The sequence below is a fragment of the Amblyomma americanum genome, chromosome 8 (assembly GCF_052857255.1).
Source record: "Amblyomma americanum isolate KBUSLIRL-KWMA chromosome 8, ASM5285725v1, whole genome shotgun sequence".
Classification (NCBI taxonomy): domain Eukaryota; kingdom Metazoa; phylum Arthropoda; class Arachnida; order Ixodida; family Ixodidae; genus Amblyomma; species Amblyomma americanum.
Genome location: NC_135504.1, coordinates 161,479,646 through 161,505,288, shown reverse-complemented (window position 1 = coordinate 161,505,288; position 25,643 = coordinate 161,479,646). Strand labels below are relative to the sequence as shown.

General features: G+C 45.9%; 1 protein-coding gene and 1 pseudogene across 1 annotated transcript in view; one reads left to right on the top strand and one right to left on the bottom strand.

Moving 5' to 3' along the window:
* Nucleotides 1–25,643, top strand: part of LOC144102135 (kallikrein-4-like) — a 196,233-nt gene that overhangs the window by 88,269 nt on the left and 82,321 nt on the right. Inside the window, exons 3-4 of the mRNA XM_077635439.1 lie at nucleotides 5,813–5,965; nucleotides 7,758–7,855. Coding sequence (XP_077491565.1) covers nucleotides 5,813–5,965; nucleotides 7,758–7,855 — 251 coding nt within the window. The remainder of the gene's footprint in view (nucleotides 1–5,812; nucleotides 5,966–7,757; nucleotides 7,856–25,643) is intronic.
* On the bottom strand, nucleotides 4,359–4,524 carry LOC144102850 (U2 spliceosomal RNA; annotated as a pseudogene).

Sequence of the window (25,643 nt, the reverse complement as noted above, 5' to 3'; positions counted from 1 at the left end):
CAGGGGTTGAAAGATCTTGTACTGATTACCGGAACGCGGAACCTCTGTCGAAGGCACGGCACTCAGGCAATTGTTCAATCCCAGCGTGACAGAAGAGGGCAACGCTGATCCTGTACTTCGTCGCCTGATGACCGCCTGATGAGAACACGTGGGGACGCTATTATCGTCGCTGCTTCCGGCATTCCTGCAGCCACGTCTCCCCCAGAGGGCTCACCCACCCTCTCGGTGGTCCTCAGGGAATCCTCCCCATGTCCAAATTCGCCGAACTCAACAGCAGGAAGGAAGCGCGAGCACAACACGGTGCACATCAGGTAGTTTAGAAGAACTTCTTGTTGGGCTAGTTGGTGCATTGCTTTGAAGAACCATGTTGCGCATTCAAAAGAGACAAACACAGGAAAAAGCCAAGAAGACGGAAAGAGCGCAGGAGTTGCGCTCTTTCCGTCTTTTTAGCTTTTTCCTGTGTTTGTCTCTTTTGAATGTGCAACGTGGTTCTTCAAAGCAATGCACCAACTAGCCCAATAAGAAGTTCTTCTAAAGCACCAAGACGCCGATTCCCTATCTCTTTGCCCTCTTCTAGACTCATCATGTCGTTCTTCAACACCACCTTTCACTGCGACTCCTCATCGTCGCAAGCTCTTCTGCACCTCCCGCCCTCCCCTGCGTCGCATCTGACGACTTAAACGGCCTTGCGTCTTATCAACGCAACGATGCGTATTCCCGCTTCCTAATCGACCGTTTCACGATCTTCCCCACTTCCCAGTCGCCTGGTATATGTCCTTCAGGGAGGGAGTGTGAAAACAGTGAACAAAAAATACTAGAACAAACTAGTTTAGCGTTCTCCAAAATTTTTCAGTTGATAACATCTATGCCAGTGGCAGATGAGTTTTTTTATTTTGTCAATTACGCAAGAAATTCCACCAGGGCTGAACGTTATAGCTTCCATTGCTGTAGTAATGACAAGTGGTAATGGAGAACAGGGCACTTCGGGTTCATCAGTAAAAACGGATCAAAAAGCAGCGTTAAAAACGTTTGCACACACGGTGTCGGTCATTGAGCACCATCATTGTTAGCGAGGGCGACAACGCGCGATTGCTTTGGGTTTATCACTTTCCAGAAGTCCTTAGGATTATCGACTATCATTTTTGTTAGGTCTACTGCGTTGAAGCAGCACTTAGCGTTTGGACTTTCGAAAAAGTACGCATGCTCTGCGTCATGGTATTTTTGCCACGTGTTTGGACTTCCTTATCGCTTAGCTGGATGAAAGGAGTGTTTTTTTTCTTATTTTCAAGCCTTTTTATTGTTTTTGTGTACCAAGGCTTCTGATTACTTTTCCCAAAACTGTATGCTGGGATATATTTCCTGGTTATTTTGGCTAATAGATGTTTTAAAATTGTCCAGTTTTGATTTACACTTCTGGTATGAGAGGACGTTTCAAATGCTGGCAAGAAGTTAGTTATTTCAGTGTTGATTGCTTTGTAGTTTCCTTTGTCGTAGAGCCTAATAGTTTTCCGAGAAGGTTCGTTTAATACACGTATGAAGTCGAAAGTGGCATGAATTACCTTATGGTCACTGATTTCTGGGAGATATGTAGGGGGTTGTAAGCTGCCTGGTTGAGTGGTCAGTATGAGGTCCAGAGTGTTAGCTTTATTCTTTATTCAATTTTTACCCAGCTTAGCCCGAAGGCGCTACAGCAGGGGTGTTACAATGATGAAAAAAATACATCTTCATTCATACAGCACACTTCCTGACCTGAAAGGCGATTCCATTCAGTGATATAATGTACAAAATGAATTTGCATACACATTAGGTCTGGTACGGTGCTCAAAATCTTAAAGCAGTGATCAACACGAGAAGAAACATACTGGGGCCTGTGTAAATATTTTTCATTTTTAACGCCGGTTTTATCATGAAATTTTTGATACAGCAGTTTAAGGCGCAATTTTCGCCTTCGAGAAGAAAGATTTTCCCACGCTAACTCGCTTTTCGTGTCGGTACAGCGTCGATAATCCAGCGTCGTCCTGTGTTCCTTTTCTGTCTCTCCGTCTTTTGCGCTGGTTTTCCTTCTGCAATCATGTACCGACTCGCCCAGGTCACCACTCTACTGAGCTATCACCCCTCGAGTATCGACGTGTGACGAACCTTGCAGATCTGTTTTGAATTTTTTCAAGCTTATTGCTCAGTGTTATTTGCCATCGGTCCGAAACCGCAAATGCGTATTCGAGCATGGGTCGAACGTATGTTACAAAAGCAGTTGAATTTAGGTGAGGCGGCGCCTGACCCTGATTTCGTTCTAAAACGTTTAGGGTCCTTGCAGCCTTCGCGACCCCCGTTTCAGTATGAGTATTCAAAGAACAATCGGCTGAGAATATCAGACCCAAATATTTATACTATGATGCTTGCGCCAGAGTATTGTTTCTGATGGTAAACTGAGATGCTGCTGCCTCTCCTGCGACCCGCTTCGCTTCAGATACCAGTTAGGTCAAATTAAAATTCAGACAAACATCAACGAATTCTCTTGGCTCCTCCTGGCTGACTACGGGCTGCAGCTAATTACTCCAGCCGGTATTTGTAAACGGCAAAATAAAAGAGGACATGTGCTTTAGGATGTTTTGAAACCAGTTGATTTAGAATGTTGTGAAGCTTGCGAGGAAAGCCGGGACTACTGCGAGGTGGAATATAACACACACCAATTAAGAGTGTCAGTGTTCAAGCTCGGCGAAGGAGTCAAAATTTCCAAATCCGATGCGACATTGATGACAAAACATGATAATTGGTCGTTAACGGCAATTAGAATTGCCCCTCCCTGAGCTTCTTTGCGATCGGCACGGAAAAGAAGGAAATGTGGCAATTCAGACAGAATCTTCGAGTCATTTATGTCGTTGTTCAACCATGTTTCAGATAGTACAAGTAGATTACTGTCTGATGATGATATAAGGTTAGACACGATATCACGTTTCGGGGGGAAGCTGCGAATGTTTGTAAAGATTACCGATAGGGAAAACTTGGCGCGAGGAGTACGTGACGGATAATGCAATGACCGGCGGGGATGAGTTGATAGTTAAGATATTTCTTTAACAATTCCAGAAGTTTCATAAAAATATAGCGTTTTGGGCCGATATGCAGTGTTTTAAAACTCAAGGAAAAAGACGCCTTTGCAAAAGCTACAATGTGCTTACGGCAATTCTGGACACGACGCGAAAAGTCCTCATCTATGCTATAGCCTGTGTTTTTGACCTTTGGAATGGACGGAGTCTTTAGTTTTGAACGATGTAAACTTTACGGTAATCGGGCGCTGCCGGTCCTCGGAGTGTCGTCCGAGGCGGTGGGCCTCGTTTGGGCTATATTGGATGTCAACGTGGTCAGAGCTGTGCCAAACGATTAGGCCTTCGGATTGCGAGTATGTTTCAGATGGGTTATTATCAGGTAAACCATAAAAAAGTAGGTTGTTTCGCCGGGAGCAAGTTTCGGCGTCGTCCAGACGAGCCTCTAGCACACTAACTGGGCGAGTCGTATCGGTTGCAGAGGTTTGGATCGCCTCTAGGTCTGTACGCAAAGTCGACCGACTTTCACAGTGGGCTTCTAATGTGCTAAGCCGTGCGGTTAAAATTGTCATTTTTTGATCCATTAAGAGCATTTGACCCCTCAGCTCGTGTACTTCAATCACTAATTTGGCCTGACCAGAGGACATCTTTTTTAGTTCTTCAAGAATAACGTCTAGCTTATCGGCGCCAAGGTTGCTCTCAATGTCACCACACAACAGCAACAAGGACCTAACAACATGACGGCACTGGACACTGATAACAACGGAACACTGAAAGCTCGGGAGCTGTACCAAAAAAAAGAAAAATTGCCGCCGTGGTGGCTGAGTGGTAATGGCGCTCGACTACTGGCCCGAAAGATGCGGGTTCAATCCCGGCCGCGGCGGTCGAATCTCGATGAAAGCGAAATTCTAGAGGCCCATGTACTCTGCGATGTCAGTTCACGTTAAAGAACCCCAGGTGGTCGAATTTTCCGGAGCCCTTCTCTACGGAGTCCCTCATAGTCTGAGTCGCTTTGGGACGTCAAACCCTATAAACCAAACCAAAAAATGCTTACTGTTTTTCTTAAAACTGTAATGACCATCAACGTGCATGGCGCAGACGAGTAGATAAGACAACTGTGTTGTGGCACAGCCACCGAGCCTACACAGCGCCGGTTACTGCTGCTGTTACTGCTGCTATTGCTGACAGGAAGATTGAAAAGGAAAATGCGCGGGCCTGCCCTCTGGCTCAAGCTGACCCACAACCGCTGCCACGTGCTGAAAGTAGGAGAGTCGAAGGATAGAAGAGGAAAAATAAGGAAAGACGTGCGCTCTCTAATAAGCACGGGCCGATCCGGGAGACAGTGCAATACCGGGCCAACCCGTGCCGGAGTGCTTCTAACACTCCGCCATATTTCCAAAGATAAATTTAGTATCCTGGGTCCAAATGGGACCCGTAGCAGATATTAAATCAGAACTTCTTGTTCTTCTGCGGTTGAAGGAAGGATGAAAAATGGGGAGACACGGGCTTGTCTACTGGAGGGATAGCCTCCACGCCCACTGCCGGCGTGTCGTAGAAGGAGGAGGGGAGGGGAAAAAAGAATGAAAGGAGAGGGTAGGCGCGCAGCCGCAATGATCATGTCAGGTGACATGTGCTGCCCCCTCAGGCCTAGAGGTGGCCAGAGAGGCCGGTGGCCTCCAGGAAGGAGAGGAGGTGCCGGAAGGCCTTGGCAGGATGGTGGCCGCCGGGGAACAGAAGGTGGTCCACTGAACAGCAGGGGAGGCCCAAGGAGCGGTAGCCCGCCTCCATGATTGTGCTTGCGGGCACAAAGGCAGGGCACTCACATTGCAGACACAAACACAGTCCAGTACTGCTTTCGCACTCATTATCATCAGCCTGACTACACCCACCGCAGGGCAAAGGCCTCTCCATGTCTTTCCAATTAACCCTGTCCTTTGCCAGCGGCGCCCACCCTGTGTCTGCGAACTTTTGACTATCATCCGCGCACCTAACCTTCTGCCGCCCCTAGCTACGTACGCTTGCTTCTCTTGGATTCCACTACATTACCCTTAAGGACCAGCGGTATCTTGCCTTCGCATTACTTGCCCTGCCCAAGCCCATTTCTTCCTTTTGATTTCGACTTGATTTTGAAGACTTTTAGGCAGGAGCAAGGACGCACTCACACGGGAATTACTCTAAGTTTCTCTTATCAAAAGGCTAGGGTCGGCTTGCATCAGTGGCACCTCGGTGTCCCTTTTTGAGGGGGAAATGTCGCCTGCTAAGTTGATTAGATGAGGGTGTGCTAAAGTGTGGTTCAGACGCTTGCCGGCTTTGTGAAGGTGTTTGAAGGTATTTGCACCGCAAGATTTAAAGCATGCGCAGAAACTCTCGTTCTTTCCTTTTTCGAAGAAATAAAACCATTTGGAATTCAGCGCCCATCCTGTCCTTGTCTTCTGTGTGCTTCTGTTTTTTAGCGCTGTGGAACTTTTTCTTTATTCGTTGAAAGGTTGCGTTAGTTTGCCGACACATAGTGCGCAAGGCTACCACGTGGTGTATTTACACGCGTTGGTCGAAAAAAAAGGTATATTGCGGTGGACGCTCGTGTTTTCGGAGGCACTGTGGCTGTTTTTCAAGACGCACATGCTTCACAATGTGTGGGCCGAGATTGCGAGGTGCCTGCGGTTGCAAGCGTGCATCATATTCCTTCAAAGTTTGCTGGAAACGAAAATGAGCGCAGCAGCGGCTGCTGTCCATCTGCGACGGAGCCTCGAACGGATTGCCATTTTCAACAGCCGCAGGTGACCGCCAGCGGGAGTCTGTGTGGTCCTGAACAGGTGTGCTGCTCCCACCTCATTGTGCGTACCGAGAAGACGGTGGAAACCCACTCGCACCTGTTTCCACAGGCGCCGAACACACTTGCTCGGAAGGGGGAGTTCCCCTGGCAGGTGAGTCTCCTAAGAGCACACAATTTCTTTTCTTGCACCGAATCCGGCGCGCTCCCCTGGTCAGGGTCAGTTCCCAGCTAGCGCCGCTGATCCTTCGCGATCTAGGGCAGTTCAGTGGGGCAAGCCTCGTTTTTTTTATGTATATGTTCGGCAGTTATAAAGAACTGGGTTTTTCCACATGATCAGTGATGTGCTTCGTGATATCCCGACAAAGTCGATGCCACCGGAATCACAATCTCTTGCCTAACATTTCACCCAAAACCATTGACAGTATTAACAGTGGCGATTTTATCGAACGATGAATATTATGTCATTTTGTGTGACACAATTACTGAAGCATCTGTAGCTCAAATTGCTATTTGACTGGTCGACGGAAAAATTAGATTTAGTCACAGATCAAGTGAAAGAGGTTTCTGAATTCTCACGGGTTCCTATATTACATTGCGAGGAAAAAGACGAGTAGGTGAAAATTTACGGTTAAATTTGTGGCGTAATGACTTTGTGTAGAATAGTTGCGTTCTTTCTGCCATGCGGTGCATGGTTGGTTTCATCTATTACATGAGTGATCATTCATGGACTTGTCACGTTGTCAGATTTCATTATTTTCCTAAACCTTGGCTTTCCATTTTTAATGCCAAGCTTGTCGAAACAAACAGGAGAATTCACCGAAATTTCACAACACACTTGCCACACGTTTAGCATTTCATGATTCTTACGAATGGCCAGAAAGGCAACTCGTCGTTCACTCCAATCTGTGTCGGTGCTTCACAGTAAGAACGAAATTCAGAAGCGGTGATACTTACATGGGGGCACGATAATGAAAAAAGAGCTCTTAAGTACCGTTTCATGAGCTTTCTGACCCAGCAACAGAAAATAACTTGTGGAGTTCCTACGTTGAAGTGGAATGCTTGAAGAACGTTAATGGTGATGAAGTGGCATGACAACGTAGATTACGCTGTCCGAAGTGTAATTCCTGGTTGATAATCAGCCACAACATTGGTGTAATATCAGTTGGTGTGATTATCAACGGGAGGCGCATCCAGAACGTAGAGTTTTGTGCATGTCGGCTATATTAGCAACGCCCATTCTTGTATACTTTATACATCGGCGTGATGGAGACGACTTCCTCGAAATTCTATTCCCTTCTAATTCTTCAGGGCCTTACCCAATGTCCGATGCCGTCGCTCGCACTGGGATCAGTTACTGTGACAGGTAGATATGTTAAGTATCGAATGGAACCGGATTAAAAGAATTGTATCGTGGCATCATCACGTGCTTTTCTTTTACTTTTTACGAGAAAAATACATCGAAAGAACAGCCAGTGATTTCTTCCTCATACTTCGTTTATTCCTTAACTCGCTCGAGCAAGGAGACTCGTAAAAGGTTGCCACTCTTGTGGGCTAGTTAGGCGAAAGGAGGAATGCACACCACGACGACTGGACTAGCAACGGTGTTTTACTGAACAAGGCACCTTCCCAGTGAGACTCAGGATTTTCGCCTAACTAGGCGCCGCCTAACTAAGTAAGACCACAATACAACTCTTCTGGGCTAGTTGGCGTGATTACATTTGCTGGGGCCAGCGTTCATTTCCCAACATAGAGAGGCAGAGTTACGTTTCGTGTATCTCCCTTTGTTGAGCAACTTTTGTCTTTTGTTGAGCAAATTTTAAGAAAGCCTGCCTGATGATTTGTTTGATTGATTGAACATTACTTTTTTTTATTTACTCCATTATATTTCAGCAGGAGTCACTTCTCAAGCAACTGGCTTCATGTGTTTCATTGGTATTTTCCAGGCGGTGTTGTTTTCAAGCGACGAGGAGTTCCTGTGTTCGGGCGTAATTATCGGACCCAAGCACGTGTTGAGCACAGCGGACTGCGTGCACCAGTTTCAGTAAGACTTTTCTCACCTCTAAAAGTGCCTTCCGAGTGTTCGCACTCCACGGACCCTGACCTTTGTTTAGCCGTGACCAATAATCGTTCCTAGCGGCACCTAACGGGCATCGCGCACTTTTTATTTGCGAATCTCAACTTGCGGTCTACTTATTCACGCGAGTTGCGATGTCGCGATTCTGGTGCAGGCAGTCGTCAGATACACGCTGATCTTTCGCTTTCGACATAATGATTGACTTGTGGGAGAGTTGGTTGTTGATCTTATAAAAGAAAGCTCGCTTAACAGTCAGTTGTATTAGCGCAGTCCCCTTGCTAGCTTCTTCAGTCCTGTGTGCAGCTCGGGCCTATTGCTTCAAGCAAGTTACCGATAGTGAAAGCACTGTAGTCTTACAGAAATACTTTAAGAATAAATCTGTACACCATGGTTTGACAAGCTCATAATTCGATGATACTAAGGCTGCTCTTATATAATCGCCCTGCGATCTTACAATATGTCTCCAGTAACTCTTTTGTTATTGCGTCAGGGTTTTTTTTTCTTTTGGCGATTCATTCTGTGTACACCGGTTCACAAACTCGGCATCATTATATTCTTTTAGTCTCTGGAATGTTTGGCTATGTGACCTGAAGTAGTCACACCTGGGGCATTATCACGCTGATCTTTTAATATTTGATTAAGACAGTGGCCAGTCTGTCCAAAGTACTTCTTCCAACAAGACAAGGACAGAGAATAGGCGACCCCTTCTTGACACGGCACAGAACGATCACCGTGCCTAACTGAAAGCCTGCGCGGTTCACAGATCCTGCAATTGACCCTTTTGCACATGCAGGACCACCTTTTGGCTCAGAAAAAGTTGTGGTGATGTGCGAAATGCGATAGAGGTATGAGACATAAACAACCTTTCTTTTCTCTTTTTGCGAGTCGCTATTTTTCCGAGCTCCTAAGTTTTTTGCAGTTTAATTGCCACTGAAGTCAGAACTTCAGGCGGGTAACCCGGCTTCGTAAGGCAATCAACTTGTTTTCCAAATATTCGCTCCTTACTGTGCTCGTAATACTTTTTTAAAACATTGTTAAAACCAGAATGTACAGTTGCACTTCTTACATGTTTTGAATGAGGTGATGCATATGGCAGGATGGGTTTTCGAGCTCGGGGCTCGAAGGACCAACACACGTGGAATGGAGTCAAGTCCATCGAGAAATCTAAGAACCTAACAGGATCATTAACTGCTGTGTCATGTGTTAAAACCAATGGTAGAAGTCACTTGGAGAATTCTGAATAGACATTTAAAAACTCCTGCTCAAATTTCAGGTTGTAACACTGCAAAAACGCAAAGTATACTCCTAAATATACGGCACACACGAAATCCTTCTAGACAATGTTGCAATCTTGTGATGAGCAAGGCCAGGAACATACCGCTAAGGATCGAGCCTAAGCATGATTCAGTACATATCCCACCTTTCTGAATGTACACATCCCCAGTCCATTCTGCGAAAGTTGAGCCAAGATAAAACGAAAAAAGTCGAAGTGAACCTTATTTTTGCATCAGCGGCCACTGTACAGGTGTGATGATAAAGGGAGGGGGGGGGGGGGGGGGGGGTAAGCGAATAACCTAAAAAGATTTGGTACTTACTAAAAAAAAGTCCTGTGCCGAGGCTCGGAATCGAACCAGGGCCTTTGCTGTTTAAGGAGAAACGCTACCACTCTGCCACGACGTCTCAGGTTGAATTCATCGATAAAGGCGCATGTGGTGAATGCACTCTTCCGATGCAGAAATCTCTGCGCTTTCGCAACGTATATCCTGGCCTAACAGAGCTAGGTCAACAGCACTTTTTCTTAACTGCCTTGTACCTTGTACCTTGGCTCCCGTCCCTAATAAACAATTTCCGTTAAGTAGTTTGAAGTTGACTGGCACAGCCGGGAATGTTTCGCCAGTGAGCGTGCGAACACACAAGTGCTCTTTATACAGCGAATTGCCTTGTACGATCACCGACCGTCGTGCCACCATAGTTTTTCATCGACCGTGGCGATCATCTGACCAGCCTTAACAGGCTCCTTCAAAGGTTAACTAGCACTTGAAGCGGCACTTGGAGTTGCTCTGCTGTTCGGCGCTCGTAAATCGAGGCGCGTCAAAAACAATACCACGGGGCAATCAAAGCTCATAGACGCGAAGCGCCATAAAAAATCGAAACCTTCTGGCCGCCTGTGGCGCCGCCAAGCATCGGTTTTCTTTGCTTCCAACATTCAGGTTGCCTTTTGTCTGTCTTCCTTGTGTGATAAAAGTGCACTATAGGTTTTACAACAAAACTTACTTCAATATTAAACCGCGCAGCCTTCCTTTGTCAGCCTCAGAGATTCGTGGCTTCCATGTAGAAAGGAAAATTCCTCCAATTCCTCCGTCTCTTGTCCTATGACGTCGCCACGCTTGCACTTGCGAGATTGGCCTGTGCTGACGATACCTGTATTTTGGTTCTTGCTATTTTCTGCCTTACAAGAGCTTTGTTTTCAGTAATTAAGAGCGGCGTTTTTGTGATCAGGAGCTGGTATTCTATCGATACAAGCCAACTTCAGTTTCTCCTCAATGTCCCTTTAACGTGGACGTTCCAACACATGATTTCATGGAAAAGAGCACCAAGACTTTTTACAACGGACGCCATTTCAACGGTATATCCAGCTAGGCTAAGACTGAAGTTTACGTTTACTGGCGCGCCTTTTGGGTGTAATTAAACTACTTTCGTTTTAGAGACACTTATAATTAAATAGTTTACCATGCTACAATTTGCTAACAGCATAAGCTCATCACTGGCTTTAAATTCGAGCTCACTTGAACTATATGTCCTGGAAAGAATAAACTTGTGTCGTCGGCATATATGATAAATCCAGGGTAATCATTATTTCTACGATATCATTTATGCAGGTGTTGAATAGCAGTGCCCCGATAATACTGCCTTGAGGAACGCCACTCCGGAGAAGTGTGAAATTAGATATGTAACCATTTATTTGTACTTGCTGCGGTCGAATGTTTAAGTAACTTTGCAAAAGATTTAAGAATATACCTTGAAATTCGTAATGTTCTAGCTTAGTTGTACGAGTGGTGTGATTAATTCGGTCAAAGGCCTTGGAGAAGTACACAAATATTCCTAGCGCGTAGTATTCATTTTGAAAAGAGTCGAAGATAATTTAATTTTTTTAAGGAACGCTGTCTCGAGTGAGCGGTGCTTAGTAAATTCAGAAGTACGGAAAGCTGGGCAAGTTGGTTACTACTATCCATGGTAAAACAGCGCAGAAAAACACGAGGACGGAACAAACACGACGACACGAGCGCTGACTTTCAATTGGTGATTTATTACGCACATGTGTACATATACAATTCCCGCCAAACACTAAACAGAACAAAAATATGGAAGAAGCACTGCGTCATCACTGAACATCTTAAATCTACATTTCTACAAATGCATGCTCCAAAAAGGTGATTTCGCGGTTAGCCAGTGATAATGAGGGCTTGCTAATGCATGCTGCACCCCCCTTGTCAATGTGATATGCCTCGGCTAGTTCCCTTACTAATTGATCCTTATGTTTGAAGATGCCGGATGTCTGAAGAAAACAATGGGGCGCACGTGTGCTTAGGTTGCCTGCAGTGCAGCGCCAAATTCGAACCGGCTGCCCTGTCCAAAGAATTGTGATGCTCCCTCAGGCGTTCGTTAAGACATCGCCCAATCTGGCCGACATACCATCCATCGCATGAAAGGGGGATCTTGTATACAACACCTTCGTCGCACCCAACCCTCCTCTCTACGTGTTCTGTGGTACACCCACCACTAATCCTCCTTCCTAGTAGGGACTCTCGCTCCCGCTGCACAGCTCGGCAAATGGTGCTTAATTTTCTGCGAGACGAAAATACAATATCAATTTGAAATTTTCGCCCCACTTTCTTCAGACGGTGTGATAATGCGTGGACGTAAGGTATGACAGCAATCTTCCGGCGCTTCGAGACTTCATCATCCTGAGGAACCCGCTTATGGTCCGATTTGATTTTGTCCATCAACCTTTCGCATAACCTTCCGATAGTTGCCTCAGGAAAGCCAGCGTCCTTAAGCCTGGAAACCTGGCCTTGCACACCTTCCTCAATAATATGGACACACGACTTGGTGAGGATGGCGCGAACACAAGACAGGGCAATGCCATCCTTTACCAGCTTAGAATGCCCAGACTGAAAGCTGAGTAAGGGCTTGACGGATCGAGGTGAATACAGCCAGAAAACATGTCCGGCCTCAAGTCTCAGCTCCACATCCAAGAATTTTATCCTACCTTGGTTAACGGTGTCCGTGGTGAAAGCAAGTCCTTGACCATTTCTGACAAATGTGTCCACTACGTCCTGCGTGCATCCTTCGTTTTCCACAAATACGAGTTAATTGCCCACGTATCTGTGTACTTTCAGTACACAGATACGTGGACATGTGCGTAATAAATGACGAGTTGAAAATCAGCGCTCGTGTCGTGATGTTTGTTCCGTCCTCGTGTTTTTTCGCGCTGTTTTACTATAGATATAAGTAAATTCGAACTGCAAGACTGTTAATATGTATTGCTTTTCCAGAAAATTATTAATTCATTCATGCATCAATTTTTCAATTACTTTAGATAAGACTTGTAAGATCGATATTGGCCTGTAGTTCGTCATTTAGTTTTTATACCCTACTTTAAAAATAAGATGCTTTCGTCGTTTGTAAGCGGTACGGAAAATGCCCGGTCGAAAAGATCAAGTTCATAGCATGCACTAACAAAGGCGCTAAAATATCAGTGGCATGCTTAATTGGATATATATGCAAGTCATGAACATCAATTCCCTTCCTGGGTTTCACAGATAAGAACACTTCTTTGACCTCAGCCGCCGCGGTGGCTCAGTAGTTACGGCGCTCGGCTGCTTGCCCGAAAGACGCGGGTTCGATCCGAGCCGCGGTGGTCGAATTTTGAAGAAGGCGAAATTATAGAGGCACTGTGCTGTGCGATGTCAGTGCACGTTAAAGAACCCCAGGTGGTCGAAATTTCCGGAGCCCTTCACTACGGCCTCTCTCATAGCCTGAGTCGCTTTGGGACGTTAAAACCCCCATAAAACCATAAAACCATAAACTTCTTTGACTTCAGGCACAGTCACCGGAAAGAAAAACGCACTTTCTCGTGTTCTGCTTTTCAAATAACTTATGCAGTTTGGGTCATGGTTACTGCACAACACTGAGGCAAGAAAGTTATTAAATTATTCAACAAGCATATTCAACTTGACTAGACAGTCTCTATGGCATGAATTGCCGTTTAGAACAGAGTTCAGTCGCCTCCAGATAAGGTCAGCTCTCTTGGATATGTCATTCTTGAGCAGGTTTTCGAAGTAATGTTGCTTCCTCTACGCAAAGGTTTGTTCGTCTTATTTCTTTGTTTCTTGAATGATTTAAGGTCTTCGGAATTCCTTGCTTTTAGGAAGCGCTCCAAGGGAGGGTTTTTGTCGCGAATTGACCTGAGACATTCGAACATAACCCAAGGCCGCTGTTCCATTTTAGTCACTTACGGATAACAGCTCCTGTAGGACGCTTTAATTTTTTTTATGTGATGATCATATGCCTCGTCAGCATCTGTGGAACAGTACAGTAGACTTCCTGTCAATCAATTTTAAATAGGCAACCAGAAAAAAAGGTGCATTGTTCTACTAGTTATACCTCTGAATGTGATTACACGATCCTCCTCTGTGTCTTTAAACTTGGACGGACGCCCTCTAAGTACTAAAGAAATTAGCAAGTGATAACTTAGGTGGACAGCAAGTACCAGAGCAAAGCGGTGTGTTTTTAGAGTACGTAATAAAAAAGACAAGCAGCGTTGGAGGCGTGATGCCATTTGTGCACGCATGAGCTGTTAATAAGTTGTAAAACTAGTCACCATGGCCTGAAGGGCTCAAGATCGAGGTATGTGTTTCATTCGCTACCTAGAAAAAAATTGCAATTATTGTTCTTCATCCAACCTAAATGCATGCCAAGAAACAAAAAAAAAGCCTCCACATTCCCTCCAGGTGGCCTGTTTACGGTCGAAGAAATACCAACTTTGCTTTTTATTGCCAGAACGCCGAAGTCAGGTGTAATTTTTGACATAAATCTAACCATTTCGCAATCAAAAGTGTTTTTGATTACAAGCATAACACCATCGTCTTTTCTTTTAGAGCGGCTTGAAAACAACAGCGTTTATTTTAGCCAGTTAGTTTTCACACTTCACAGTCATCGCAATTCCACGTCTCAGTGACCATTATTACATCGAAAAGAACATTAAAAATATCGATCAACGTCGGGTTGTGTCTTCTTTGTTTCGAGCTGGCTAAGCATTGATGTACAAGCATGAAATATGCCCTTTACTAGTGGCGACTGGTGCTATCTAATGCAGCGTCAAGAGGCCAATAGGTCAAACGTATCGGAAGACATGGATCCTACCATTGTGAAAGAAAAATTGTAATTGCTTTCTGTTTAAGCACTTCCTGGTAGAAACACGAGCAGTGCGAGCATGAAATAAGCCACCTATGCTACGGCTAGGTCGGTATTGCCGCGAATCTTGGAAGTGCTTGTTTGTTCATTCTTCAAAGCTGCCGGCACGCCGCTTTGTCGCTTTGTTTGTGATGCAAGACGCGACTGGAATTATCTCGATTGTTCGCACCCAGCCGGAGCCGATTCTAGGTTGTTCCAGAGTGTTGTAGTAGCTTTGCACACCGTATCTCGAAAGTTCGATGCCAGCTTTAAATTGAGCACGCCGACAGCGGCGGACATTCTCTTCGACGACCGCCAAGCACGCTGTTGCTATACGCCGCCGCCGGGTGATTCAGTCCATTGTGGGTGCAATTCAGGCCAAATAAAGAGTTTTGTTTAGACGCAATTTTCGGTGTCGTTCTGTTCCCCGGATTGCAGTCACCACTTGGTGACATCTGGTGGAGGTGCTGGGTTGCGTTCTATGTTCCGGACGCCCCCTTCAAGTCGCGACGCCATCCCCCTGCGCTTCGCATCGGAGGACGAGCCCCAGTTCACCGAACCAGCCGACGTCTCCAGGGAGAGCAGCCTCAGTTAGGGACCCTGCCGGACCGCACCCGACAGCGAAAATACGCTGCTGCGAGCATCACAACCTCGCCAAAGACCTCGACACCGATCATACTGCAATTGCCGCGGGTGCCACCAACTTTCAATGCATCCCAAGGCGAAGACCCCGAAGAATGGTTGGACCAGTTTGAGCGCGTGGCATCATTCAACAGTTGGGACGATGCGGCAAAAATTGGACACGTATTTTTATCACTGTAGGGCTCAGCACGTACTATTTCGATGGAAAGAAACGCGAACAACCCGGCGCCAACGTGCTCCGCTGCTTCAATTTCTTTTCACCGCGCTTTTACTTCGGTGATAGCAAAAAAAACCCTAGACTCGGCCATGATACATTCTAGGACGACCCTAACGTCTCTTTTGTACCACCCGGGTAAAGGCGCGATGAAAATAAATTCCAACAGCGGGGCGTGTCGGCGCCTGGTTGTTCGCGTTTCTCTCCATCGAGGTAGTACGTGGTACGAAATTCGCGAGTCGTTCCTAAAGGTATGGGAGCTATTCAAGAAACAACATTTGAAGGTATTCACCAATGTCGTCAGGAAAGAATGTTTACTGTGTTTACTATGTTTACTGTGTTACAATGATTTATCGACCTGTCCAAGCCAATTCCATTCTGAAAAGTAAGCCGAACGACTCCTTGAATCCAGGATCCAGCTTCCGATCGAACGAGACCGTCCGCGCTTGCGTCGAAGAAATGAAGCGCCGCGCTGACTCCGACATGACCGAGCAGGAAAAGGAAGTACAATTTTTAGTGCGCGACGTAAAATAACAACTCTTTGGCATTCTCGTCCGCCAGCCGCCAAAAACAGTCGAGGAATTCAAGCAAGAAGACATTCGGGGCCAGTAATGCCCCTCTTGAATGCGGCGGAGGGTGCGAGTGTCACGGATCCCCCCGGAGAACACTCGGGCCGAAAGAATGGACCGGGTGACAGGTGTACCCACACAGATGCACATTTAATACACCGTACGCGACACACACATTAGCACACAAAACTAACAAAACTAACACAAAACACAGACTATCAATACACACCACCTGGGATCACCGAGTCTATTAGCGTTCCGCGTTCGTGCTCACGGTTCGGTGATCATGAAGCGTTGCATGGGTCCAGTAGCAGGCGTCGAGGCGGCGTTCGATGTGCTCAGGTTGACAATTGACAGCCGCGCGGTGCGGACGTTTGTTTCGGTGCTCTTCGCATTACGCGTGGTGACCGGGACCAGACGGACAGACGACTGAGAGAGCGCCGTGACTACGACAAATAGATGAGTTCTTTCCTTTAATATTTTGAGAGTTTATGTCTAGGCTAGTTAGGTAAAGTACTCGCGAAAGAGCAGGTCAGTCACCTAACGGCCGAGTCTTTTCCGCCCGGCAGCTATAGATTTGCAGGGCTCATTTGTGAGTTAACTATTTTACACAGGTAGTTAGTATTTCTGTTCTAGGTAATCGGCTTTTGCGGTAGGCAGAATTTTATTTGAATACGTGGTTGCAAGTAGGTTTTTTTTTTCTAGCATTTTGTGGTAGCAATAATAGAGTGCTGCTAAGATGGTCAAGCAACTGAAAGTTAAATGCAAGGAGTGTGAGGCGTCGGTGAATTTGAAGGAAACGTGGTTCGAATCTGTAAAGGAGGCCGAAGGCGCGAATTTTATGTGCAAATGCTGCTTATTAAGTGGACGCCTGGACAGGGCTGACGAAGCGAACACCAACCTATCGTTACATATGGTTTCTCAAGAAAAAGAGCTACAGGTAGAGAGTGCAGAAAAGCGCAAACTCCAAGAGCAGCTTAGTGAATTGTTGGACGCAGAAATGGCTGACACCTCCAAGCGAAGCCCCATTGGCGGACATTCCAGCGCCGTCAACGTGGATGGGGCCTGTGCTGGCATGGACAGCGATAAGGAAGTCGGTCAAGCAGGTTCAGGCAGGAACAGCTACGCACACGTTACAGCTAGGAAGTCTGGAGGCGATGGAGATAAGGGGAACAAGCTAACTCCCAGGAATGAGGTCACAGTCACAAATAAGATGCAGCATAATAATCCGGAAGTTAGGAGGCAGGAAGGGAATACCCTAGTGCTTTTCGGTGGTGACTCAAATATGAGTAGGTGCGAACTAACTATAATGTAGCGTGTAAAGGGTGATAAGCGGGTAGCACTCGGGGCATTCCCAGGCAGGACAATGGAGGCAGTACTGAGAGAGAGAACAAGCGAACTTTCTAAGAACGTTGCAGAGCGCATTTTGGTACTGGTGGCGACGGGGCTAAATGATGTCCTGAATGGTGAAGCCGCAAAAGTAGTGGAAAGATTAGCGGAGGGAGTTGACGATTTAAGGGCGATAGCACAGCAAGTCCAGATCGTGGTGAGCACAGTGCCGGAGGTGCAAGGACGGAACAGAGAAATTGCCAAGGACGTTGTGGCTGTTAATCGAGAGATAAGGAAGTTAAGCCAGGAGAAAGGCTTTGATGTGGGAGACACAAACACTAAAGCGCATGGAGCAGCTTTGGCAGAGGCTTTACACGAGATGGCATCCATTTTAGTGGAAGGCTAGGAGCCGAGATCGACTGGCGCCATAGAGTTTCTTACTATTAACTAGAGGGAAAGCTGGCGTCGCTGGTTCTGGGCCACCATGGGCGCTCAAATCATCATGGGGCGATGAGCTACTTGGTGCGGGGCAGTCGGTTTTCTTCAGGAACACAGAGTGACATTACTGAGATTTCCCATTCCGTCCAAGGCGCAGGAGACTTTGGCGCAAACGTAGTGCGCAAAAGCTATAGTAGCGAAAACGCAACAGCACACGACGCCAATAAAAGGTTGTTTTTTTTCCGAAGTGCCATTTAAAACGTCTTAAAGTGTTGAAGCGACAATATTTTTTTTTTTCAAAAACACATTTATTTTTAAAAATGCGCCTATTAAGCACGAAATATTGGCTTTCGTTGTCTGCAATACTTGGCGAATAGAATAGCAAGCCATCACTTATTTTGGGCAAGCTTTATATCTACATGTTTTTCTGCTTGCTTGTTGCAATTTATAGACAGGATATTGATTGCTAGGACATTCTTGATCATTGAACAACGTTTGTTTTTTGACTATTTTTTGGCCAAGATTTGTGGTCTCGCAGTCGGTAGCTCTCCGCCCCAAGATGCTTAAAGCGCAGAATGGTGGTCCAGGTGGCTCGCTGAAGCGCCATGCAAACTCCCATAGGCGGGTGCCAGCTTTCCCTCTAGTTAATAGTAAGAAACTCTATGGCTGGCGCCTGGCACGCAGGGCAGTAGCTTTTTTGGGGGGTCCACTGCGGCTCAGGGCGTAGGGGTAGGTGGAAGCAAAGTAGAGAGTAACAGTGGCGGCTGACGCCAATAAAATGGCCGCTAGGAGGTAAAAAAAAACTACAATAAGAAATTTAACACCCGGATCAGATACATAAACATGCAAGGCGGTACAAGGCGGTGGTAAGCTACATTTATTTAAGATATTTCTAGATAGATCTCAGCTCTTGGACTTCTCCGTTTGTGAATGGCATGATGAGAGAGAAGGCACCTTCGACTGTAAAGGAAGTCGTGAAAGCACTTACTGATATGCCAGCACGCTATGAAGCCAATCAGCAAGAGCTGAAAAATGTCCTCACAAAGGTAATTGAATTTTTCAAAAATTATATAAAGCGCACTTAGGACAACAGACAAGGGAGACGAAACAACACAAAACGTGGGTAACAGATATGGTGTTAATGTTCTCTTCTCTGCCCCTCAGAAAGTTAGTAGTGTTTGTGCGAAGGTTGCTGCGCGCTCTAGCAGCGGTGTATCTGATAAACGAAAGCGGTGCTGCACTGTGAATCACAAGAACCGCTATGTCAGATGTTCAAAAGGAGTGGTGTATCACATTCCCTTTTCTTGTGGCCGGACCTATATCGGTCAAACGGGCCGCTGCCGTAATGTGCGCTTGCAAGAGCATTTTTTGTCATTGAATAAGTCGCCTTCATATAATCTCGCTAAGCACTGTTCGAAATGCAGCGGCTGCAAGCCTTTGCTTGTCCAAACTAAAAGTTTGTTCCGACACCCTAATCAGCTAACCAGAGAGATTTCAGAGGCCTATCACATCCGTAAGAATCAGCACACGTGTGTTGCCGACCCTATGGTGGTTTTGCATGAAAGAGAGTTTTGTTATCTTGACGCACCTGTATGAGCACTTTTCCTGTCACGCCTGCGCGATGGCTTTTGTTTTGTTTGTGATTGTTCTTCCTTTTGTGTGTTTCTCGAATAAACGCGCAGTTGCGAGTAAGCGCTTGTGTTGTATGGTCTCCCTTGTCTGTTGTCCTAAGTGCGCTTTATATAATTTTTGAAAATGAAAAACCAACTAGCTCAGATGTCAATTCTGCCCAAGGTAATTGAAGATGAGCTGGAGCCACTGCGAAAATCTATAGATTTCATTAACACAAATTTCGAGCAATTTAAGGCCGATATAGCTGAAATGAGAAAGGAACTGAAATGTGTGTCAGCTGAAAACATAGCAATAAAGAAGCAAAACGGCCGCCTCACGAAAGAACTAGAGGAGATGAAGAAAGTAGTGATTGATTTGCAGCAGTACAGCAGGAAAAGTAGCCTGGAGATGAAGGGACTTCCTGTAGTCGAGGGTGAAAACCTTGTCTCCACCTTGAAAGACATTTCACGGCATTTGCAAATTGAAATCAAAACGATTGACATTGATGTCGTTCACCGAGTGCCATCGATGGACAAAAAAGAGTCGAATACCATAGTCAAATTTCTCTCCCGTACCGCTAGAGACAAAATGCTGAAAGCAGCCAAAAAACAAATACTGAATACATTCGAGCTGAAATTCACCAACTCAATGGAAGAGAGTTCACCAGTCTACGTGAACGAGCATTTATGCCCGGCAAACAAACTGCTGCTAGGTTGCTCGGAAGGAAAAAAAAGAAAAGGGATGGAAGCATGCTAGGGTCACAGAAGGTAAAATTTTGATGCGGAAAACGGAGAACTCGCATGTATTGCATGTGACACGGGTGGCTGACCTCGCCCAGGTCTTGTAATAATTTATGTACTCTGTCTATTCTTGAATGACTTACAGTTCCTTCCAAATCGAAAACAAATGACTTGGTCGGGGTCAGGTATCCGTCTTACACTGTAATATCCGAAGTGCTAGAAAAAATCTTGATCTCTTGGTTGCTTATCTGTCGGACTACTCATACGAATATGATGTTATTGCGCTCACAGAGACATGGCTTAAGGGAGATGAAAGTGTCGAAATTTCAGGGTACAATTTTCTTTCGCGACCTCGGGATAGTAGATCACGTGGTGGTGGCGTGGCACTTTTTGTCAGACATGAACTCAGTTACTGCTGCTGTCAAAATAAAAGTTCTGTGGGAAGAATCTCTATTTATACGGCTGCAGGGGGGCATCACTATAGCCGTTGTTTACCGCCCACTTAATGTTTGTATAAACAGATTCTATTCAGTAATGGAGAGCGTGCTGCTACCACTTGCGACTAGTCAATGCCCTTTAATTATATGTGGTGATATCAATATTGATTTGTTGAAAGATAATTGGTGTGATTATATTTTGCTGTTAAAGTCCTTTAACTTAGAAAATGTTATAGCTGAGCCAACTCGAGTAACTAATCAATCCGCCTCTCTGATTGACCACGTGCTTTGCAACAATGACATAAATGTATTTGCTGGTGTCTGCGACATTGCCATTTCAGACCACAATCCCACTTTCGTGCTTTATCCCTGTCATTCCACCAAAACTCGAGGACGTGCAACTCGAGTTGATTACGCTCACGTGCGATCTCTGCTTCAGTGCACCGACTTCGAAGGCGTGTATGATAACGATATAGATATTGAATACCAGAACCTGGTGGTTGAAATCTCTGACGCCGTTGAACAATCGACTCGCACATATACTAGACGTAATTACGACCATGGTATATGCCCTTGGATGACCAAAGCTACACTTGAAGTCCTTAAGAAGAAAGATTCTAACTACCACAAGTGGAAAAACAATTAGGCTAATAATTACTACCGCGAACAGGTTCGATGCTGCCGAAATAAGACGGTGGCAATGATGAGGAAGTCAAAGAAAGAATACTGTGGCAAGTTAATTACACGGCAGCACGGCAATTCCAAAAAGATACGGGGCGTCGGAAGAGATATTCTTGGATTAAATAAAAAAAAACACATTGTTCCTGATGTAATCGCAGAGGAGGTCGCTAATACTTTCAATAATCATTTTGTTAATTGCGGAAGGAACTTGCTTAAGGCATTCCCGTCAACAACACCTGGGTTAAGCCCACCTACAGCAAAGCATAATACGTACCTTGGCTTTTCGGGAGATAATCGAAGACGAAGTGAGGTCAATAATTAAGGCACTGCAATAAAACAAAGCTACCGGTTATGATGAAATACCAGCGAAGGTGTTAAAAGACAGCGTTGAAACTTATACGTCCCCTTATGCAACCTATTTAACCACGCGATAATTAGTTGCAAATATCCAACAACTTTGAAGGTAGCGAAAGTTGTGCCAGTCTACAAGACTGGTGAAACCAATGACCCCAATAGTTACAGACCCATATCTGTGCTTAGTGTGATAAATTCGCTTTTCGAAAAACTAATAGCGCTACAATTTAATATGTTTCTGCTTGATAATAACGTAACTTTTGCAGAGCAGCATGGCTTTGTTTCAGATAAATCAACAACTACTGCCGTTGTAACACTTTCGCAGCAGATCAACACTGCTCTTCACAAAAACCAACCAGGAATAGTAGTATTCCTCGACATAAAAAAGGCGTTTGAATGCGTCTGTCACTCCGGGTTGCTGGAAAAATTAAAAGCATGTGGCCTTAATAATAATTCTCTCCAGTTCCTCGCTATTTACCTCTCTGACAGAAAACAAAAAAAGTAGTTGTGAAGAACACACATTCCGCATTCCTACCCACCACTTGCGGGGTTCCACAGGGGTCTGTATTGTATCCGGTTTTGTTTTCTATTTTCGTGCATGACCTCCGCAAGCCGTTCGATATTCAAAGGTTCTAATGTACGCGCATGACACTGATCTTTTGTTCTCAGCTGAATCGCTGTCTATCGTGCAAAGCAGGATAACATCTGAACTGTCTAATATTTCCTCATGGTTTTCTGCAAATAAATTAACAATAAATATAGATAAGACTAAATATGTAGTATTCCACTCTAAGAGAAAAACCATTGACAACGGTGCGATTCACATATCATTAAACAACCGTAGGATTCAGCAGGTGTCTTCGTGCAAATACCTCGGCGTCATCTTTGACCAACACCTGCATTGGCAAGAACACATCGAAAAGGTGTGCAAAAAGATGGTTTTCACCTGCTACGCACTTATTCAGGCATAGCAGTATTTTCCGTACAATGTACTCCGTTCCTTCGCTTTTTCACTGTAACATCAGCTACTGCTGCGAATCGTGGGCCCAGACATACAAAACCTATTTAGTTCCCATACAGCGACTACAGAGGAGGACATTGCACGTAATTCGCCGTGCGTCTTCAAACAATAGCTGCAGTTGTCTGTACAAGGAGCATCGCATATTATCATTTGAATCCATGCTTAATTACGAAGTATATCGTTTTAAACGAACACTTGCCAAAGTCATAAAGGAAAAAAAACCGCAAGTGAGTTGACGTTTCGGCACCACTACGGGTGCCTTGTTCACAATGGGATGAAAAACGAGACGGGCTGCTGCTTATGAAGGGAAAACGTTGCGTATCGTGCGGATGTATATCTCGGGGAGATTGCCCTGTGTCCTGTTAATCGCTTGGCTTGTCATTTGCATGTGAAGTCCGCAACATAAGAAAGGAGCTTTCAAAGAACGGATACCCGCGTCAAGTACTGCAATCACAAGAACGACAAGCTGCGGCCCCTCAAGCCCAAGCAAGAGCAGCCAAAAAGAAAACATGTGCAGCCATCCCGTATGCCCCTGGTGTCAGCGAGAAGTTATGCCGGATATTGGCTGACTACGATATCCAAGTTGCCCATGTCTCATCCAGCAAGCTCAGAAACCATTTGGTACGAGTAAAGGAACCGCTTGAAAAGATCAGTTACCCTGGGGTAGTTTACAAAATTCCATGCAAAGAATGTGGTGCAGCCTATATAGGCGAAACAGGGGACTTCAGGAGACGATTCAAAGAACACCAGCGTGACGTCAAAAACAAAAAAGTGACTTCTAACGCTCTCGCCGAACACCAGCAAAACACCGGCCACTTGATTGACTGGGATTCCGTGTGCATAGTTGAAAAAGAAAAATCATTATCTACTCGCCTGCTCAAGGAATCCCTTCACATACAAATGACAAGCCAAGCGATTAACAGGACACAGGGCAATCTACCCGAGATATACATCCACACGATACGCAACGTTTTCCCTACATAAGCAGCAGCCCGTCTCGTTTTTCATCCCATTGTGAACAAGGCACCCGTAGTGGTGACGAAACGTCAACTCTCTTACGGTTTTTTTTTTCTTTATGACTTTGGCGAGTGTTCGTTTAAAAGGATATGCTGCATTTTCCTCGCCAGACGGGTTTCCGTCGAACCCTCAACTATGTTAATTACGATGTGTGTGTATTGGCAAATAATATTGCCACGTGCCTAACGCGCCGCGCGGACTCCCCGCTTAGACGAAGCGGTGTTTGGCTCTCGAGGCGCTCTGGCAAATATATATAGAGTGGGATATAGAGTGGAACGGGTGGAAGGTGATGCTGCCCAGCAAACAAGGCTGCGGGGCAACGGCTAAGTTGCAAGAGTGGCAGATCGGGCTAGTTGGTAATTTTCCACAATGCGATACAGCGCGAATAAAGACGGGGACGAAGCGAGACAGTGGCTAAGTACCTGGCGGTGTTGCGCTAGCTTGCTAAATTTCTCCTTCTTTTATCTGTGCCTGCTTGCTCCTGTTCTGGGGTGATTGGGCGCGGGACGAGAGCTTGATGTCTACTTCTCCCGGCCGGGGCTTTTCCCCTTGGTCGCCATCTCTTCCTCAAGACCAGGTCCCAATTGATCTCTCTTTCCGCAGTGGAGTTTAGAGCATTCCGGTCGCTTTAGTGCCTTCCGATGGAGGCGCGATCAGACTGAACAACCCGGAGGCAGTACAGGCGGCTCTTCAGTCAACATCAAAGAAGAACTTCATGCGCATTACCGATGTCCGGCAGTACGGCAGGGGTAGTATTTTGTGCAGGTCATCGTCTAAAGACTATATTGAAGACAAGTATTGCGCCAACCACCCGGTGAGCGCATTCATTCCGCCTCATCTAGCATGTTCTAATGGCTTGGTCCGAGGGGTCGACTCTCGATTGAGCCCTGTGGAAACGCTTGAGACCCTCTCGCCTGCGAGAGTGATTGCTGTCCATCGATGCAGCAGGATGGTTGACGGAGTAAAAATTCTTACGGAGTCCGTCATTGCCACATTTGCAGGATATTTTGCCCGTCAGAGATTAAGGTGTGGCCATTGGGTTTTTCAGTAGATGCCTTTGACTCTCGACCCCTTCAGTGTCAAAACTGCTAACGATTTGGCCACGGCGGCAAAGCCTGCAAATCGGCCTTACGCTGCTGTGCCTGTGGGGAAAGTCATTGCAGAGAGGAATGTTCTGAACAGCAAGGAAAATTTTGTTTGTGTAGTGGTGCTCACCCTGCTGATTCGCCTCACTGTCCTGCACGAGCAAAAGAAGTTTAGGTGCTTGAGCTTATAGACAAGCGCAGATGCACACGGAGAGAGGCTTTTGCCGCAGTCAAGGAGAGAGCCTCAGGCTACTCTAGTGTGGCCGCCAAATTCCCACCCATAATGGATTCTAGTTGGTCCCAGGCTATTACAGCGGCAGCTGAGAAGGCTGCGGCAAATGCAATAGATCGCATTATGGAAACCGTATCCACGTGCATTTCGCAGGTTATAGCTGCTCAGATGGCCAATCTTCTGCAGGTGTCCACCGCTCCGCTCTTGCCTTCTTTGGCTTCGGAAGCTACTCCTCCTTCTGTGGTAATCGATTCCGCTCCACATGGCCAAGAACAATGTCAGCAACAAAAGACCTCTCAGGCCTCTCCTTCGAACAGCGTTATGGACGCATCCTCTATGGACTGTATGTATATGGTCTGATCTCCGCGCCCAGAAACGAAGTGGGTCTCCTCTGAATATTGCAGGTCCATCTTGCCCCCCGTCAAAGACAAAGTAACGCAAGTCAAAATGCTAAGACCAGGATTCTGGAAAAGCAGTCGCGGCTGCGGCACTCCCGCCAAGATAGGGTTCCTAATTGTATGTACTCCAGTGGAATTGGTGACCTATATTCTCAGCTTCAACAGATTTAAATTGCCTATGCAATACGCTTCTACCAGATTTTGTTGCTTTACAGGAAACATGGCTAACTACAAATTTCAATTATCATCTCAAGGATTACCGTCCGTTCCTGCTTGACCGGTCATCTCGAGGGGGGGTGGGGGGGGGGGGGTGTTGTTAGTGCTCATCTCTACAATGTTTTGCCACAGGGCATGCATTTCTTTCCAATATGCGGACAATGAATGTGAAATCCTTGCGGTTGACCTCAGTGTCCCAGGTCAGCAGCCCTTTACGGTAGCTAATGCATATTTCCCGTCTGGTGTGCGTGACACTCGGCCCCTTGACTCACTCATGTCTAGTAGCCGATCTCAGGTTCTATTATTGGAGACTTC